Source organism: Varroa jacobsoni, unplaced genomic scaffold, assembly GCF_002532875.2.
Source record: "Varroa jacobsoni isolate VJ856 unplaced genomic scaffold, vjacob_1.0 scaffold_1086, whole genome shotgun sequence".
Taxonomy (NCBI): domain Eukaryota; kingdom Metazoa; phylum Arthropoda; class Arachnida; order Mesostigmata; family Varroidae; genus Varroa; species Varroa jacobsoni.
This window is the reverse complement of record NW_019213988.1, coordinates 335114-353830: the sequence shown is the minus strand read 5'-3', so window position 1 is coordinate 353830 and position 18717 is coordinate 335114. Positions and strand designations below refer to the sequence as shown.

The 18717-nt window shown below is 41.4% G+C and overlaps 1 protein-coding gene and 1 long non-coding RNA gene across 5 annotated transcripts in view; one reads left to right on the top strand and one right to left on the bottom strand.

Annotated features, from left to right (window-relative positions):
* Positions 1-426: 426 nt before the first annotated feature.
* The window catches only part of LOC111266468 (GAS2-like protein pickled eggs), a 60995-nt gene continuing 42704 nt past the window's right edge, over positions 427-18717 (bottom strand). For 2 of the 4 annotated variants that reach the window (XM_022843979.2, XM_022843976.2), the window contains exons 2-8: positions 6043-6206; positions 5409-5640; positions 4974-5138; positions 4434-4690; positions 3698-3805; positions 2177-2341; positions 427-1791 (exon numbers count right to left, since the gene is read on the bottom strand). In XM_022843979.2, the coding sequence (XP_022699714.1) occupies positions 1735-1791; positions 2177-2341; positions 3698-3805; positions 4434-4690; positions 4974-5138; positions 5409-5640; positions 6043-6141 (1083 nt within the window). In that variant the 5' untranslated portion in view covers positions 6142-6206 and the 3' untranslated portion in view covers positions 427-1734. Of the gene's footprint in view, positions 1792-2176; positions 2342-3697; positions 3806-4433; positions 4691-4973; positions 5139-5408; positions 5641-6042; positions 6207-6529; positions 6549-14836; positions 14939-18717 lie in introns of those variants that run through there. The other 2 variants (XM_022843978.2, XM_022843977.2) reach the window with 2 other exon arrangements.
* LOC111266477 (uncharacterized) lies at positions 14949-18512 on the top strand. The gene is made up of 2 exons (XR_002684121.1): positions 14949-15971; positions 17263-18512. It is a non-coding gene; the product is annotated as an uncharacterized LOC111266477 (long non-coding RNA).

The following is an 18717-nucleotide window of genomic DNA, read 5'->3' as shown; positions in this document are numbered from 1 at the left end:
ATACACCCACTAGTGTTTTCAGGGTTTGAGCGTAGACGACAGGTGACGACGAATGTCACCCCCTGTCTAGCTTTCTCTGTAAGCGTATAATTTAATCTAATATAATTTGTAGCATTATCTTTTATAAACCTATTCCATAGTAAAGTGAAACGATTGAAACTCTGCTCGTGCGACCATCTCGTTTACGTAGATGACTTTGCCTGAACTTCACGTTCTGATCTAGCGTTTGGAGATTGGAGCAAGGACGCGAATGAGAATCGGGTGCACTGAGTTTCATCGTCGTGTACCGCGCGTCGCCACCGTCCAGATCGCCAACGACGCTTTGAGATTTCGAAATATAGAAACTGAACGCAGTGGCACCCTACATTTGACTATACCTCACGGAAAAATTCGGTGGTCCTATTATTATCAATTACAAGCTCGAAGTAGCGATTAAAGAAGGGGTTTAGTTTATGAAGCTAACGATATGGTTCGCAGTGGACATCGTTATTTTATCGTAGCGAATCTCTAGTATGGCAGATGAGACGTGATAGTATGTATGATAAAAGCACAAAATAAAACTGCGTCATAATATTCATGGTAATAATAACTACAACATCGTTCTTCTTTCAAATCCAATACAGTAATATATTAATTAGAGTATATAGAACGATAGTACGGTACAAAACGCTATTATTATATACAAAACTTCGATATAAACCTCTGTTTTTTTACTATTGTCCTATTCTTTTTGTATATTATGCACGTATTGCACTATAGTAGCCCATCTACTCGGAGCGCGAACATCACTCGTTTTTTGTTTATGGCTGGAAGTCGCTTATATCTTTGCTACAAGCTCTAGCTGTTATAGCAAGGCTATTCACAATAAATCAGTTTCCCTCATTTTATACGTTTCTCTTAAGATTTCATCTTACGGCAGAAAACCTGTGGGAAGCGATAGTGTCTTCTGCGAAGTAAGCCCTTACGTGTGCTATTAGTCAGTAGAACAGTTGTCCTGAAACTACGTCCTAGAAACTACGTTCTCTAGGAAGTACGCATACTACCCCCATTGCTTTGTCTAACAATCAATGATCAAAAAGCCGTTCGGTCCATACGAGTGTCATACACTCGTTTCAAATGCAAATACTCACAGCTATCTTGACGCTATTCATAGCAACTTGATATGGAGCCGTAGCTGTGAAGTGAACAGTGTTGAGTTGTTAAAAAAATCTAAAAGGCGTGCACGCGCATACATTTAGAAACTTCCCGAATCTGATAGGTTTCCGAGGCATAACCATCCTCAAGTTGCCATAAATACTGTTGTTAGACATACTGCCAAAAAGATCCGTCCGTATAGTTGAACTATACGGAATGACCAATTATGTGTAAGAAAAGTAGCTGCAATGCCGAGCGCCTTTTTTGAAGTGGTGACAAATATGAGGTCGCGGCTAACTTTAGCTAGAGACAATCGACAGGTGACAGCTCGTCCTTGTGGTAAAGTGTGCTCATAAAAACACTCAAACGATGCAGAGTAAAGCGCTCCAACGATTCAACTATATTCAGGGCTGCAATTTGGTATGGCATCGAGGAATATGGCCGTCGATTAGCGTTCTTGAGGAACGTATATCAATACGTCAACTGTTTGTTTTGTAGCTGGATTTTATTATATACCAGGGGCTAGTCAATGAAAAATATACGACTGACTAAAAATAGCTATCCCGAGCACAATTTGGCTATGTCGTAAGGAATGAACCTCTATTTCCAGGGTTCTTTGGGCGCAGGAACTGGGGCCATGATTCGCTTGAACTCCACCTGGAATCACACACGGAGGAATCCATATTATATTAAGACGTTATCTGAGATTCCAGTAACCTCTGTGAGTAGCTCTCCTCAAAGTTAGGGTTAACCAGCTGGAAGCAATTGCTTGAGAACCAAAACGCGAAGACAAATAGTTAGTTACAACTTATTACTACTACTACTATTATAAGTTTTTTTTTGTTTTTTTTTGTTATATTTATATTACTATATGCAAAGTAGCTCCAGTCAAAGCCTTTAGCCAAACAAACAAACAAACAAATTAGACATGGCTTACTATAAACGGCACTTAGTCAACAACTTTACATCCTAGTTCTCCTGAACAACCAATTAAATAACAGGCAAAATATATTAGATTCATTTGGCGCAGGATATTCGTTACCTGTTTAACCATTTGGTGATCTCCCCCAGATCGATCGATGCGCACCTGTCCTGCGAGGGTCTCGCGATGCCCAAAGCGGCATCGGCATGGATCATGCTTATCCAAAAAGTGCGCAAGTGTGTCCCAACCGCCGCCCACACGGACCATAATATGATTACGCAGGATCTGCAATCAAATCGTATCGAGATTTGTTATGATTGTTAGATATATTATAAGAGGGTGCTTCTGGTCGTCTGACAACAAGGTGTAGTTTGCCACGAGCTAGTAGAACACTATCATTGAGGGTCACCATACGGTGCAAATACGAGGACGCTGGGTAATAGAGCCTATGTCAATATATCAAGTTAGACTGCGAATGCAATTGGCCTTCAGACCATAAGGTTCATAAAAACTAATAGTCGAATTACTTGATATATTGAATATGTCATATGATAAAAGCATAGTTTGTTACATCTGCTCTTAGTTCTAATAGTAGCCTGACTGTGCATGTTTTACGCACTAATTAGAGAATTACTTTCTCGTAGCTGTATTCTTTTACTGCTAATCAAGACAACAGTTCCTTTGAGCAAATGTGTCCTGCACAATGAAGGACACAATCGCTTGCGACCGATCGAAGGGCGTCTGCTAGCAGATCACGTCCGCTGTCGCTGTGGCGAAACTTCGTTGACCCTTTACCACTCGGCGGTAGCGTAGCATCGAAAGAGCCAATCAGCCAATTATTTGCACAAATGCTGCCGTAAACGCGCCAACAGATGTTGGCGTCGCTATTAATATCTACCATTAGGGCTGCAAAGAGCATGCAGTAGGACGTTCTCAGAAATACTAACTATCTGCAACTATGCTAGGAGACTGTGCTGGATTGAGCCAATGGCTTAAGGGGTGCTTGCTGGTATCAGCGAGAACCCTGCTACACAATACCCTCGATACAGGCTCTCAGGAACAAAAGGCCTAATGTTTCCTGCCCTGAACATCCCTGGATAACTTCCGTCAAGCGCGAATCACCCCACTCCTTTGGGAGTTACTCCTTACTGCGCTGCAACTGGTTTACTCGTGTCCGCTTCAGAGATATCTTGGCGAGTGAGGATTACTACTGGAGGCGGATGTGCCGGCGGCGAAAGAAGCGAACGATGTCAGGACGTAAATTAATTAGCAAAGGTGACCGACAAAAAGGAAAGTTTGAGGAATGATTCTGTTTAGCAGTAACGTTTGCTTTATGCAGTTGGTAGCGGACTGTTTGGCCGCCAGGGCTGAAACGTCCTTCTTTTTTTGATTAAAAAGAAAGCAGACATATTTGAGACTAATAGTAAGGGCTAATACTAACCAGATCCGGATAGACAGAACTTTTGTACGAACAAATCGACCTTTATTCTATTTCAGCATGTTTGTTATGATTATCTAAAAGGTTATAAGAAGGGAAACCTTCTGATAAGTTAAGAAAAGTATTTCAAGTACAAATTATTATATAGAGTATGTAGAAAATACATACTGTATGTCATACTCAGAGAAACATTTAAATCTTACCCTAACGAAAATGAGCATTTTTGATTCGCCAATCCGATATTGGCCCTCGCGAACCCGGATCATGGGGAATTGCGTGGGGCAACTACACTGTGCCAAGAGTTCAACCACCTGCAAATCAAAGATATCTAAAGGACCGCTGCTATAGCTGTTACTTTATGGCATACCTATTATCTACGATCAAGGAAATCATTAAGAAATAATCATATTCCGGTTAATGCGCCTACTCTAATTGCCTATGTACATTGTACATGTAATTACACCATCAGAACTGACACACTTTACTATTTCACAACTTAAATATTATGGCCACCTCTGCGGCAGTATTTTTCTGTTTTAATAAAACTATGAGGCATCTCACGGCTTGTAAAAAAACTGAGGTGCCTCATAGTCTGTAAAATACGTCCGATCCGTGACTGAATGAAATAGAAGTACTATTAATTCGAAAGATTTCCTGTAATCTACGAGTCAAACACTGTTGCTAGATGCCGCCTGGTTATATCTGTGTCCTGCAGACGCACGGCTTTTTTTTACTCATGTCACACGGCCTCATCGTACTCAGCGATATCCCCTAACATTTTTTTGTCGAAGAATAATGAAGAGCGAAAACGAGAGATTTGATTTTGACATCGCGAACAAATTGTCCTAATCAGCGATTAAGTGAGGACTGGAAAAGGTGTTCGAATAAAAGTAATTGGGCATCCAAGTTGTTTTTAAGTAGAAAGGACGAGAAGTTTACCCTTTCATGCAATGACCTGAGGTCGTTCGTAACAGTTTGCACGTTGGGCAGTGAACTTGTTGGTGCCACTTGAACGCCCCTGTCCGATGGCAGTGGTGGGGAACTTTGACCATTAGCGGTTTTATTTTCGTTATTCACTCGAGGTCCTGTGGGAGTAGAGCGGCCTGAACTTGCGCTGGACTCTGGTGAGGACGTTCGATTTGCAAGCTGTGAATCGATCTCGAATTCCATCTTTACAAGGACGGGTGCTGTCATTCCTAACCAGAGAAAAAAATACCAAGCAACGCAAAAAAATATGTTTTAATAACAAATGATAATACACGTTAAGCTTGCTTGTTCCCTTTTGGCGAACACCTGGTGCGGCATGCTAATTAAAATTGTTTTCGGCAAAAAACATATAAATTTAACGAAACTAGCGTACACACAAACAATGCTTCAATGACATTGTTTTTTCTGAAGAAAAGCTATTCAACTTTACTTTTACTCGAAAACGATATATCTTTTTTATACATGACAGCCAACTAATATGATGAAGCTTACCAAAGTGAAACCCATGCCGGGCCACTTCAAGTAAACACAAAATTACAGATTTTTTATTTTTCCGTAGTACAAGGTCGTCCGTCTCAAAGCGAAGACATTCGTTGATCTGCAGGTCGTGACAAAATTCAATGAAATGTGAAATGTTATCGCGTGCCAGCCATGAACCTGTCGTATAAACATCATTAGTGAAATCGATTTAGTATGACAGCTTCGAAAACATAAATTTGAAAACATAAAATTGACTTCAGCGTAAGTTGCAACTTTGCGGACGTATTTGATCAGGTTTCTTCAGCATCGATAGATTTATACTATCCGTCTTAGTATTTCTAGGCGAGAACAAAGGCATAATTCATGTTGTATTGTTCTTTGAAAAACAAACTGTTAAATCGGTAAATGTTTTATTTCCGACAGTTAGACTTGGAGAGATTCACTAACCAGGCTGAACTTCTTTTTTGTAATTGAATCTGCGGAAGGTGCGCGGCTTCAGATCTTTGCAATTGGGACTTCCGTTCAGTCGAGTAACTTTGACAACTTTAAGCTTCTCGGCACGGTCGATTACGTTGTTAGCGTGCCGACATAACACTACACCGTCTTCAAGTTTATCGAAGAAGTTGAATGCGTCCATGCCTGTCTGGTACATCTCATTGAACCATTCTGCCAGATCCTCCTGTAAAAATTTAAGCAAGCCCAAATCGTCCATCGAATTTGAAAATCTTCAGTACGCGAACTTGTTCTATTAAAGAAAAACCGAGTGAAAATGTCCCCGATTCAAATAATCCATGATACTTCCCAAATTAGTGGAAATTATTTGAAATATATATCAGGCACCTGCAGAGAGCACAGTAAGGCATCAAGGGGAAATCTCGAGTGGCCATCGAAGTTTTGTTAGTATGACATACACAACTGGTGGTTCACAAACATACACAAAGCCTGTATACAGGACAAAGCTTACTCTTCTGCCATGGTAGAATAAAATTGAATTTTCAAATTCTTTGTGATACTACGTCAACGATGGACTTCCCCGTTGCATCTGAAAGACTAATAGAAGATTCAGGATAATTGCACGTACCTTCATTGCCCAGAGGTACTCCTCAGATGATTTGAAAGGCTTCAGGCTCCTTGTGTCGACCTTGATGGCGCCTAAACTCACCGCCACATCGGTCGACATCTTTGAAACTTGCTGATTGACAGCACCCGCAGCTGTTCCGTTATTAAATAGTTAGCAGACTGTGCCTGTAAGTCAACAAATGATGTTGGTATAGTGAGATATCTTGTTCCTTTGTCCACCTGCGGATAGGACAGCGACCTAGATTAAGTTACGCTTTTTGGTTTTTAGCGTAGTCCTAACTGTTGATTCTATTTTAAAAAAGTTAGAAAAAAGAACAATTTATTACGCAAGCAGAGTTCCATCTGCTATTTCATTATTCTAGTTGCCTTTTGTCAAAATTAAAAACGATTTTACTAATTAAATTAAAAACTAAATTATTAATACTGAATATTAAAGTATTAGAAAAAGGATATGTTTGCGTGCAAGGTCTATAGAATAGTTCACAAACGAGACTAAGTCTTAACGTAGCGAAACCCATATCGGCAATATCACCCGGACGAAAATAGCGAATACTAGTCCTAGTCGGTGTACAAGGGTTCCACCGTCGAATACTCTCACACGCCGCGTTCAATTTATTATACAACAGTAGAAGGGGCAGCAGCAGGGCGTAAGACGCGCCGCCGTGGACCTCCAAATCCCATTCAGTCATGGCGAGCAGCTTCAAGGGCCTGCTCCAAATATCAGATGAGACACAATCTCCTGGCGCGGACCCATAATGTGAGTTTTTATCATGTAATGCCACGGCGAAGATGCTTCTAGATGCCAGTGATTATACGCCAGAGCGATAGAGCTACTGTGTACGAGGTCGAGATCGATGACAAGCCGCGTAATCATCAAGCTAGTAGTCATCCCGTTGCATCTTTGAGCAACAAACGGAAAAAAAACTACTCGTCTTCGAAATTCCCCAAAGACATACCTGTGTTGGCTGTAAGTCTTGTTTGTCATAGTTGATTAGTATTTTGACCTATCGATGGGAAAAGGTTTGTGTGTATAAACACATTCCTATCATGGCCTTGAATGAAAGTTCGCTACACGTCTGCTTAGGTTACGTAGTTAGGATGTAATGGCTCTACTCCGCCGAAAACAAAAGTCATTTTGTTTTCGGCGGAGCTTCTGCAGTCCGTAGCGGTTTATTAGTAGTGGTAATTAAACATATTTACAGAATTCTTACCTTCAACAATAACTATCAAAAGCTGTAAATTTAGCCAGTTATTATTTGAAACTCAGCCGTAACACAGAAATCTTTTTTTTTTTTTTTTTTTTTTCGGTGCCAGCTTTCAAGCGTGACTGTTACCAAAATGAGAGAGACCACATGGGGTCGAATGTTGTAAACCAAAAATACGGCTCGGACGATTACCCGCCAGATAGCATTGGCGTTGTAATGATAGTTTGTGCCATTTCCTACTTGCAACACTACCTCTATAAATATTTTACTCAGCGAGCGTCCATTGTCGCTACCCGAAGGAACGCGTTCGAGCCTATATTACACCCTCTAGGCGCGTAAACACAATGTCATTTATGTCGGCTAATAAATGAAGGTCTCATAGTGAAAAAAACTCGAGGAAGTATGACGCGTTCATCGGCTAGCAAAAGTCCCTCTGGGTGGAACGTTTTGAAAATGTCCCAATTTTCTATGGCTGAATAAAAATCTCAACAAAAAGTATTAATCGGTTTACCGGACTTAGCCCTATGACATTTACAACAGGAGAAAATTACGCGATTTGATATATTTTTTTCACCATCTATTCTTTTTTTAGCCTGATCATTGGCAAGGCGTACCAATTAGGTACGACACATCTCACTCGTACCGAGGTTTATATCTGAGAAAAAATCGACCATCAATATGTTATCCTCGGTAATCATCTACGATACTGGCCAATAGTGTCGATTTTGTATTGCTCGATAATAGTATTGTTTACGCTGGACAGTCAAAATTATATATAGATAAATTATGTCTATGCATTTAGTTCGTAAGAACCGTACCTGCTGCTGTTTCGGCGGCAGCTCGAACAAACTAACTAAAATATACATTAGATAAACACGAGCAGTAAACTCAGTTAGATGATTCACCGCAAAGTAGGGTCCTGTACTAACAGCTATCACGAGGAGGTCAAAGCAAAAATCGTCCCAGGCCGAAAAAAATACGCTCAAGGTTTCCTTTTGAATTAATAACATATTGAAAAGTAATAGTCCAAAATAAGTGGGTGCCAGGTAAGCAGAGCAATATGGCGGTGGCCATAAAAAAAGCATTATAATGGTGATGTTCCATAGGCATCGTGTACGCACCTACTTCTCCTTGGGTATAATACGTAGCTGGAATTGTGTAGAACTATCGGCCGCTACTCAAGTATGATTCTCTTTAAAATGTTATCCAGAGGAAGTGCTCGTAGCGTAAAAAGGAAGCTCACTCATGACAATGTCTTTATTATAGATATTGTGCTGATCGTCATATTGGACAAAAGCGGCCTAATTATAGTATGTCCTGTATATGAAAGTAGATTTAGACTTCATATTCAGTATATTGTATACGCATGGAAGGATTTTGTAAACACGAACGCAGTTCATTCTCGTGGCGGTTATTTCGTTACTTAATTGGTGCTTTTAATTAATGATATTCTATTACTGGGCAGGAAGGAAGAATGGGATATTAATTAGTTCGTTCTTCGTTTTTCACGACCGTGACGATTACCGTCACGACAGGACGGCAGACGATGTCATCAACACCGGCGCTACATTACTACATTCTGTTGGGTATAGTCTATGTCCATTGTTCATAAAAGTGATCCCGCCTAACGCGGTCGGTCTCTTTTCCATGCGAGATCAGCAAATGCAGCGCGATTATAAGTCGTTTAAAGAATAGGCGAGTGTTTTGCAAAAGAAGAAAAACCTAATCACACGTCATATAGAGGCCAGAAAGAGGCACAAGTCAACACAATGATAGCGGGATTAGTAGCGATCATGGCGGCGGCGGCGGCGGCGGCAGCGGCAGCGGCGGCGGCAGCGGCAGCATCAGCAGCAACAAGAACAACGAATCGCCCAAGTAAGAAAAGGAGTCGCTATGGCAGTAATGTAGCAAAGTAATGAAAATTGCAGCTTAACTCGATTATTTTCTATTTACTGCTAATAAATTATAAACAGATATTTTTTATGATGCCGAGCAATCAAGCGACGCCTTTTGCCGTTTGTTCGGGTCACGAAAATCCTAACCGTTACGCATAAAATAATATATTGCGATTCACTGAGGCCAAGGAGTGTAGAAATACGTTGGAGTATTTTAACTATTCTGCAACTGGTATATTTTGATATTATTATGATAAAAATAGTAATGGCCACTCCTGAGATAATAGGTATTTTAGCATGGCTATGCTTTTTTTCTACTGGAAGCACGATGACTCGTAGTTGATAGGGTGGCGGACTGGCGCTACTGTTAAACCTTAGTTAGCAGACGATAAATTACCAAGATACCTTTGTCCAGCAGCAGTAGCGCTGTCGTAATTTGCCGCTAGGTGGTGCTGGCGGTTAGGGAAGCAGGAGGATGGAGATGAAGGAGAACCGATAAAGAGTGTCTCAGAAGAGATCAATGGCGCGTGCAAGTGCTTCTATTATCGTCAAAAAGTGACACCTGAACTACATACCACTACTCAATAGTTTCTCCTATCTAAACTAGTATCAGCGGTACCCGGTTCTAAAGACACGTCCAGATTAGGTGGCTCATTCATAGCATCTCAAACGTTGACCAACTACGTAAAAAAGGGCATCTTAAAATAAAATCAATTAACCCACAACGGTCAGTCAGTAACTACGCATCGGCATAGATAACTGGGGATCGCTTACCCAATCGATTGCTAGCTTCATGCAGTAAAAGACGGTCACTAAGATGGTGGTAACCTTGCCGGTCATTGTTATAATGGTTCAGCCAACACAGTAAAGCGCCGGCATTGTTGTTGTTCGCATAACATCGACGACAAGATCTACCGGTTTATGTTTAGTTGCTAATCAATCTGTAAATTACTCATCATTCTGCCCCGTAGTTTTTACAGTCTATCAGAGCATCCAACCGTGAGTGACAACGTACTTCGATGAGGACCGCTCTTTGAACGAGCCATCAAGCAAACAACTAGCCAGACTAGTAGAGATCCCGCTCAAAGAGTAGCCGAAGACTGTTAATCTCGGCCACACGTTTATGCTGCTCTCCGAAATGGTACAGCATGCGTCTCCTTTGATGAGAAACTCGTCTGTCGTTCATACTGTCAGTTGGTGGGCACTATTGTCAAGGTACGGGTGCGTTCATGAGTGCACGCTATCGACGCGTTCAAGCCGGCCATTTGCGTATACGAACGGAACATTCACAAGCGCAATATGTCGAGATATCGCAAATTTGATACGCAACAACAGCTGCTGCTGCTGCTATAGATACTATTAGAATGACGAGAAATGCTATTACATCGAATATTGTAATTGCGCCGCTTATTTCATGCAACAGTGCGCGATTCGATAGGAATAGTCGCGCCAAAACCAGCAGGCCGGCCATTGTCATAAGCATCTGGTCCGCCGACGATAGTTCGACGCTCGCGATAATTCGACACGCAGCCGCTGCGCGTTGCCGATCAACTCGCAGTAGCAGAAAAAGGGAAAGAAAGCGAGATAAACCTGTTTATGTCGCCGCCCACTGCTTTTTTTCTCTATTACTGCCCGTATATTTTGTCTTGCAAGTGAATAATTACCAAATGGAACTGCACGTTGCGCTGCTCCGCGTAAGCGTAGTTGAGTACGGTCATCATAAACAAAAAACGCATAAAGCTGTCGCCATTCTACCACTATTTCATTTACCTGGACGACGTCAACGAATAGTAACAACAAAGATAACGACGAAAGCGGCATCTACCAACGTAATTGAGTCGATTTTTCAACTGCAAGCATGATCAGCCTCATCTACACTATCAGAGGGCCATCGCTCTGTCGAACGCCACATTGTGCGTAGCGTGGAGTCAGACGTACTTTTCGGGCGCCAGCGCATCTGATATGCGCGCGCTAGATTTGCTATTTTATTTAAGGTAGCTCTCAATATTATTCGCCGGTATTCCCTGAGATGTGAATACAGAATCAACGAATCACCCAGTGTTTTGAACCGTGTATACTTCCTGCGGCAGATAGAACTTCGACAGTTTATTTGCGAGGCCCCACTTCTTTAACCCAGTTAGCACACGGTCAGTTTTCGAAATATTTCATTTGGCTTGGTAGATATGACGACCCTCAGAGTCCTTTCTCTATTTTCGACGTAACAAGCTTCGAGCTCATTCATTGCTGGGAGACTGTAGTACAGTGATGGTCTCGGATGAGCGTCCAACATGTAAATCCTTTGGCTCACTGTTAAGTCACGCAGTACGATGCACACCAGTTGAGAAACACACTATCGAGGTTCTGATATCGCCACCAGACCCGCTTGCGTTCCCAGTGCACGTAGCTCATTAACGAAAACTGTAGCTTACAATTACTGGCAGGACCCACGATTCAGTGGTAAAGACAATATGAAATTTTGCTACACAGCCATGTTTGGCCGATCGCAGCTACGGATATGACCGGAACAAAAAGAAACGAAATACGCAGGAACTAACTTAGAAATTAATATATCAGACATCAGAGGAGCTATACTCGGGATAAATCAAAGCGATTCATCAGGAACAAACGAACTGTTTCGTCCTTCCAATCCTGCTGTTGCCACAAAATGTGTCCTAGGGGTAAGTCTAGCAGAGATTATTTGCACTTGGAAATTCTGCGGTCTTTCTTATACAACAAAAGCAAAAATTCTTCTGCACAGAAAATCTACACGTTTTCATTAGTGTCACTGCTGTCAGCACTCTACACAGGGCCGATCCGACATGGCTCGTCTACGATCGAATGCGGCTATAACTGAGTTCTAACATACAACAACAAAAACTACAGCGGGAACAGCAGCAGCTTCAACATTATCATGATGACCGTTTAGCGGCAATAATAATAATCGCATCGTTGATAACACTTGAAAGGAGCACCGCAAAAAACGTAAAGACCTTACTGGAATCGATGCTGTGTCTAGCAGTTCTACTAAACGTACGCCCGTTGACCCTTTCAGGTGAACGCATCATGACCCCTCAGTGGTCCCTGCAGGCGCCTTTTCAAAGTTACCTACCTTCCTCGTGCTATTGTTGCTAGCTCCGTTTCTGTTCCGGATCAAATCACTGACAATGATAACAACAGCAGTTTGATCTATTTTACCATTCCTGACTTGGTAGCTCTGCTGGCAGTGGCGAATACCACAGAGAAAAGAAACAACCGATATAGTGCGGATCATTATGTGACGTCTCTAAATACTGCACATATATATATAACGCACGGCTGAAACACACACACCTAACCTGAATAAACGTAGCTGTTGGGGCGTTACAATAAACAGTGCAACCGGTAACAGCAAGAAGGATTCGATTTCATAGATGATTCATCAGTTTGGCTAACTGTCGCTGTTTCTAACCCGATCCCCAATGTACTCTGTCCCTGTTTTGGAACTACGACCATTTTAAGGGTAGTAATTATACGCTTGATACGTGTTGTCAAAGAATGTGGGTATATAATATTATTTTTAGGCCCCACTTCGAGACTGGTTGTCTGCCAGTCACTCTATCTGACTCTTGCTTCTCTGCGATCGTCATTCTGATGAAGATAGCGATTCTGTTGCAGTTTTACAAAGCGACTTTACTGTCACGGTCTGGTCCCGAGACCGAGTGTCGGCTTGCTGACGGGTAAATAAATGTCGGCGGGCTCTTTCTTATCTGCCAAACACTTACTTCTCTGCTGATATTTTCGATATAATTTTTAACGTGTATATATGTATATGTATGTTTGTAGTCGACTAGCGCAATTGATCACGCTGACATGTCGGTCCCTGAACGGCGCGCGGCAGACGGATTCTTCACAGACAAGTTAATAGGTAATTATGACAGTAAACTCATCTATGAAGAAACAAATGAATTCGATCTCACTTTGTTTGTAATGCAGTTAGCAGGTAGAAGTACTTAGTATTTACGCATGACTAGTAAATTTCTGTTTAACTTCAGTGAAGCTACACTCATCGAGAGCATGGAAGATGATTAAACCACGTGTCGTTGTCAAGTGGCGATGATATAATCTGCGAAGCTATCGAAGCATGCTTATAGGTGCATGGCTCGTAGATCTTCCCAACAACCTTTTATGCGAGGGCGTATGCTGTTCATAGCAAAGCGGCCCATTTAACAATGAAGGGAATTCGCTATAGACAATGTTAAGGTCGTAGAGAGTTTTACAACACGACACGTTCTAAACACTGACAAACTTTCTTAGATAGATGTTTTAAATAGTAGAATCCGCGCTCTACTTGTTTTGACTAGCCGATCAAAGAAGTCGTTTGTTTTTCCCTTTCTATTTGGAGCCACACCTCCGTCTGCAAATCTTACTTTGACCTTACTTTCGACTGCACGGACGGGTCATAGCAGAAAAAGCAAGATCGCAAAAAAGGCCTGTAACAGTCCGCCCTTGCTTGCTCCCACGATATAGGTCGTTGGGTTCAAGATCTCGAGTCCGTTTATATACAGAGCGGCAACGCACGGATAGCTGGGACTCTACGACGTTTACCAAGACTAGACGCACAACACGTTTCAAGGGGTGAACGACTTTAAATGTACATTCATTATAGCAGGTAACTAAGTATTAAACCCTTGCGAAAACAATGGAAGTTTTCGGCATTTACCTTAAGGTCAGCATCTGTTGTATATTCCTTTCGACATAGGACCAAAAAAGACTGCTTTCAAATAATCAAAAGTCAATACCTTTTTAATGCATTAATTATTAATGCAAGCTACGCCTTTGTTGAACAATTACATTGTAACGGTGATGCGACCAAAGGTGCACTTGAATAACTTGGTTATTAGAAAAATCACCCAGAAATCAACTGGGTGGGTCATCATCATCATCATATTGCAGTTAACTTCAAATTACAACTCGGGAAGTTATGTAACTGGTCGAAATAACATAATGTCAATATAATATCATCATAGAATCAAACGCACCCGTCAGCCTAGAACTACTCTGCTGCCCATGACCGCAAAAATTATTTAAAACTGTAAGTTCTTTTCCTTTATCTCTGTTATTAATCCCAGATTTTCCGCATAACATACTCGTATCTGTCAAGTATATCATCAGATGCATTTTCATCATATTTAGCTTCTGATTTTTCATGACATCATTGTCGTACATACAATTGACGCACGACACATAAGATAAACGTTGAGTTCAATAGAGCCTCTCAATAAAATGTCCGTGTAAGTAAATGCATGCAGGACTCGTCCCTGTTGCTTTTGTGCCTTATGATTTGTATTGCCTCTGACCAGCCGCAGTTTATAGCATTCAGATAATGATAGTTACTATCTTGGTGATACGGACTTGTGGTGTAGCAGGATTTCTGTCAAGCGTCCCTATTGTTAACCTGCGTCAGTGAGACATTCACAGAAAGGCCAACGTTGAGGAGACTAATGACGTTAACAAGGCCGTTTTTACTTCAACTTTTAATAGACGATTTACCTTAGCATTTCGACTGTTCTCCTATTCTTCTCGTTGATCCAAACCAAAGGATGAACTGCCTAGATAGGCAGTATGTCTTATATTATATTTGCACACAAGTAACTGTCGCGCAGACACACATACTTAAGACGGAGTAGAAGTTCAGCAAATCCTAAATTTCACTTACTGAACTTGGGAAGACGTAATGGCCTAGGTTCGAAACCGGGCATAGGCATATTTTTTCGTCCTGGTGGCGGTCGACCGCAGAAAGCAACGCGTAACGGCAGTACTGAAGGTAAAATCGGAAAATGTATTTATTTAGCAGTAAGAATAGCATACGCCAAAAAATATCGTTATTTCGGACATTTTGTAATGACTCTTGCTAGCGAGCGAGCGGAATCAACAAGAACGAATAAAGTAGTGGGGGCTTTGTCATCTTCTCTAAAGATTCACGTTTTTACATGGCATTTTTGCTTATACGATCTATGAAAAATCATTTCTATCATTTTCTGTTTGTGGACGTCTAGCATTTCGCATACCTTCATTTTCCTCACCATTTACATCGATATTAGCCCACCTACCGTTGCAGCCGTATAAACGCAAAACGGCAACAAAGACGAAGTAGCAGGACCGATCTCATCGCATGCCATCCGAAAGTATGACCCCCCCACCCCTTCCGCCTGCCCGCCAGCTAGTCAATCAATCAGTCATACAATGATGAAAAGCCCTCTGCTAAGACCGATGTCTTATTGATAGTTCTATGTGTTCCGCCCTACTCTATCTTTTTTTTGGTGTACTGAAAAGTGTTCTATTGGGATTTTCTGGATTTTTACAAAGCACGCGTCGGACTTGTATTACCTGTCGTCTTTGTATGGCGTCAGGGATTGAGCAAAATAGCTTCGTTCCTACCTAGGCTAAGTAACTCAGCCAGAAACACATTCGCTGGGTTATTATAGTGCATTACGGCAGTGCAATGACAGAAGGCGACTTTCGAAAAAACCTGATTTCTCCCCTATTGTAGCAATTGTTGCATAGTTGATACCGTTACCTGTGTTGAGCTATCGATAAAGATAAAGAAGAAAACCCGGTCACGAATACCGCGAGCGACTCGAGAAGGCCTCTGTAAAAGAGGAAACGACTACCAACGAGCGGAAAAAAGCGCGCTGTGCGTCGATGAAAGCACTCAAGGCCGCAGTTCCATCCCCGGCTTTCGCAGAAGAAGAGTGATTCTATCCGCATAGCTCGTTGACTGACACACAGAGCGTCCACTTCGTCCAAGGTTTCTCCGTCATACACTGCACACCTCTAAAAATCTAATTTCAGTAAGTTGATACTTCTGATTCGTGCGAAGTTGTCGTAAGTTATTATTATTAATTACGAAGCTGGTAATTGCGATCTCTACTAATATGCCTACACCTAGATATCGCGACTTGCAGAACGTCACGACAAAAAGCAATTTCTGTTCTAAAACGCTTTTGGCATCGTTGTTCGAATGCAGCTTCAAGTTCTTTTAAAAATCGCAAGTTTCCTTCGCATTACTTATTATGTTTAAAGTACACGATAGATCATGTCCCATGTTTCGCGAGTAACTGGCATTAAAATGCCACAGTCCCGTACAGCCAACATAATGACGTGCCTGCAGCTTTCTATAGTACGAGTTTCATATATGTACGTTTTGAAAGTTGAGTTTTTTTTAGTTTGAGGACGTCTGATACATGATGTCTTCGTCGTCATTGACTAACACGATGGTTAACTTTAGAAACACGCAAGGTTGTGTTTAAGTTACTCGAATCCAGGTGTGGTTCTGCAATAAACATACTTCTTGTACTCGCTGCTTCGAAGCAATGCTTATCCTACCGTCGACGCCTCAAAAAAGCATATATATATATATATATATAGATATATATAGTACATTAATAATATGGGCCACTGACCTCGTCGTGTTTCCTGTTACATCGACAAGCCGTAATTTTTCATAATCCAATCTATTAGAAACACAGGAACATGTGAGGCGGAAAAAATATAAAATAAAACATTTTCATTAGCCACCGTAGCTAAATGAATAGTGCCAAGCGACGGCGTATCTCTATACGCTCATGCTATAACATAATAAAAGCATGACACATTGAGCCCTTAACTTGCTTTATGTCATAGGGCTCCCAACTTTCATATAGCAATCCCAACATGGTCATTTTTTTGGGAGCTTTCCTTTGCATGTGCTGTGTCGCTTGCGACCCCTATTGTAAGGACACACACACGTACGTAAGGATACACAATTATTTCAAAACCATATGAATTCTTACACTTGAGGAACGAGGTAGGATTACATAGATGTTTTTGAACGGGTTTTTCTGTAACATATCGACGACTAGTCAGGCAAAGGTTCCAGTGAAAAAGATTATCAACATGCAGTCGTTGTTTATAGTAGTGCTATAGTCCCAATAATAAATTTATTATTGTAGGAATAAACGAATCAATATGTTCCTGTCATCGAACATATTCGCCACCACAGTGTACATACCTACCTTAAATCAAATGCGACAATTAACCCTTGCTACTTTGGTTTGTTTCCAATGTAAAAACGTTTTCTGTGTGTTAATTGTCTGATTTCAGCCAGCGATTGACCGAGGACCTTAATATCCACTACGAGCTAAATACAGGTGCTTTTTTTTCAATGATACTCCCAGCTGTAGGAGGCAGAGCAACTGTATTCGTCGTTCTTCCGCCACGCTTTCAGTAGTAGATACGTAATTCAAAGACTAAAAAAAAAATCAATAATTCATTTTAAAATTGCGTTTATAGCAAGCGTGCATTTCACTGAAGGACTCCGATTGCAATTTAGTCGAGGTTAAAGATTCATGCTTCAAGAATGGTGTCAACCCAGAATTGGGCGCAATTAGAAAGCATAAGAAACGGCACGGTAAGTAGAAGCGTCATCAAAGCTATGGTATCAGGCGTCTAGCGACTGTCTTACGTAGGACGTTTCCGTTGTACAAAAAGTGACTGCGTACCGCCAGCATAAAGGTTTTCGGACGTTTTAACGTTTCCTATACACACGAAAATTATGACCGTCATCATCATCATTCTCATGTTTATTGGCGGGGGATAGCAGAGTGTCATCCTAATCACAACAATTGCTCTTTTAGCAGTTGTCGTCTATCTTCTTAGCTTAAATTGATATAGTCGGAAGTACATTACGCATCCTTTGTAAATGTATAGGTTTCTTTTTTCTCTTTCAGAAAACGGCAAAAAAAGGGTGACCCCTGAAGTCTCTGTTCTGACCAATGTCTGGATAATCACGACGACGACTATGGTGGCAACTGTGATGATGATAGTGATTTATTTTGACGGCGCGGTGTCGTCGTCGTCGTCGTTCGTTCTGCGGTTCTATAAGCAAAAAGAAAACGCGCTACTGACCGTCGATTTCGGTGTTTCTGTAGGACCACGTCATAACTCTCCAGCGCAGTTTGAGCCCCGGTGTCATATGGGCTCTTCCTTTCGAGCCACCACTGACCTGGGCGCGTTATCGTTAGCAGAGATTCATCTGTGTCAAGTTGGTAGTTTAAAAAGTACACTTGCCTCAAAAAATGGTATAGTAAAAAATCATTGAAACACCACCAAATGTTGTTAGACGATTTTCTCTATTTCGTAAAGGATAATGCCACGGAATAATGCAACGCATCTTCGCCTGCGCTGGCTCGGCACATATCTCGGAAGCACCAAGCGACTGGGTACTTCAGTTCGATATTTTGAGACTTTTTACATTTACCGACGCTGTTCTTATTTGTTGAACGAAAAAACGGACGGAACAGTACTTCTGTTACAATATAAATAAACATACAACGCCTCTATTACCACCTCCACGTACGATTGCATTGATTTCCAGCTTTTAAGGCTAATAGCTATTAGCTATTAGGGATTAGCTATTATTAAACCCGACCCAGCCGAGCATAGGACAGGTCTTCGCTGCTTTTAAAGGGCCGCATTTTAAAATCTTTAATCAACACTGACAGCAAACTCCGTCCCAAATTAGGTGAAAACATAGCCACACATTAACCCTGTTTTGAC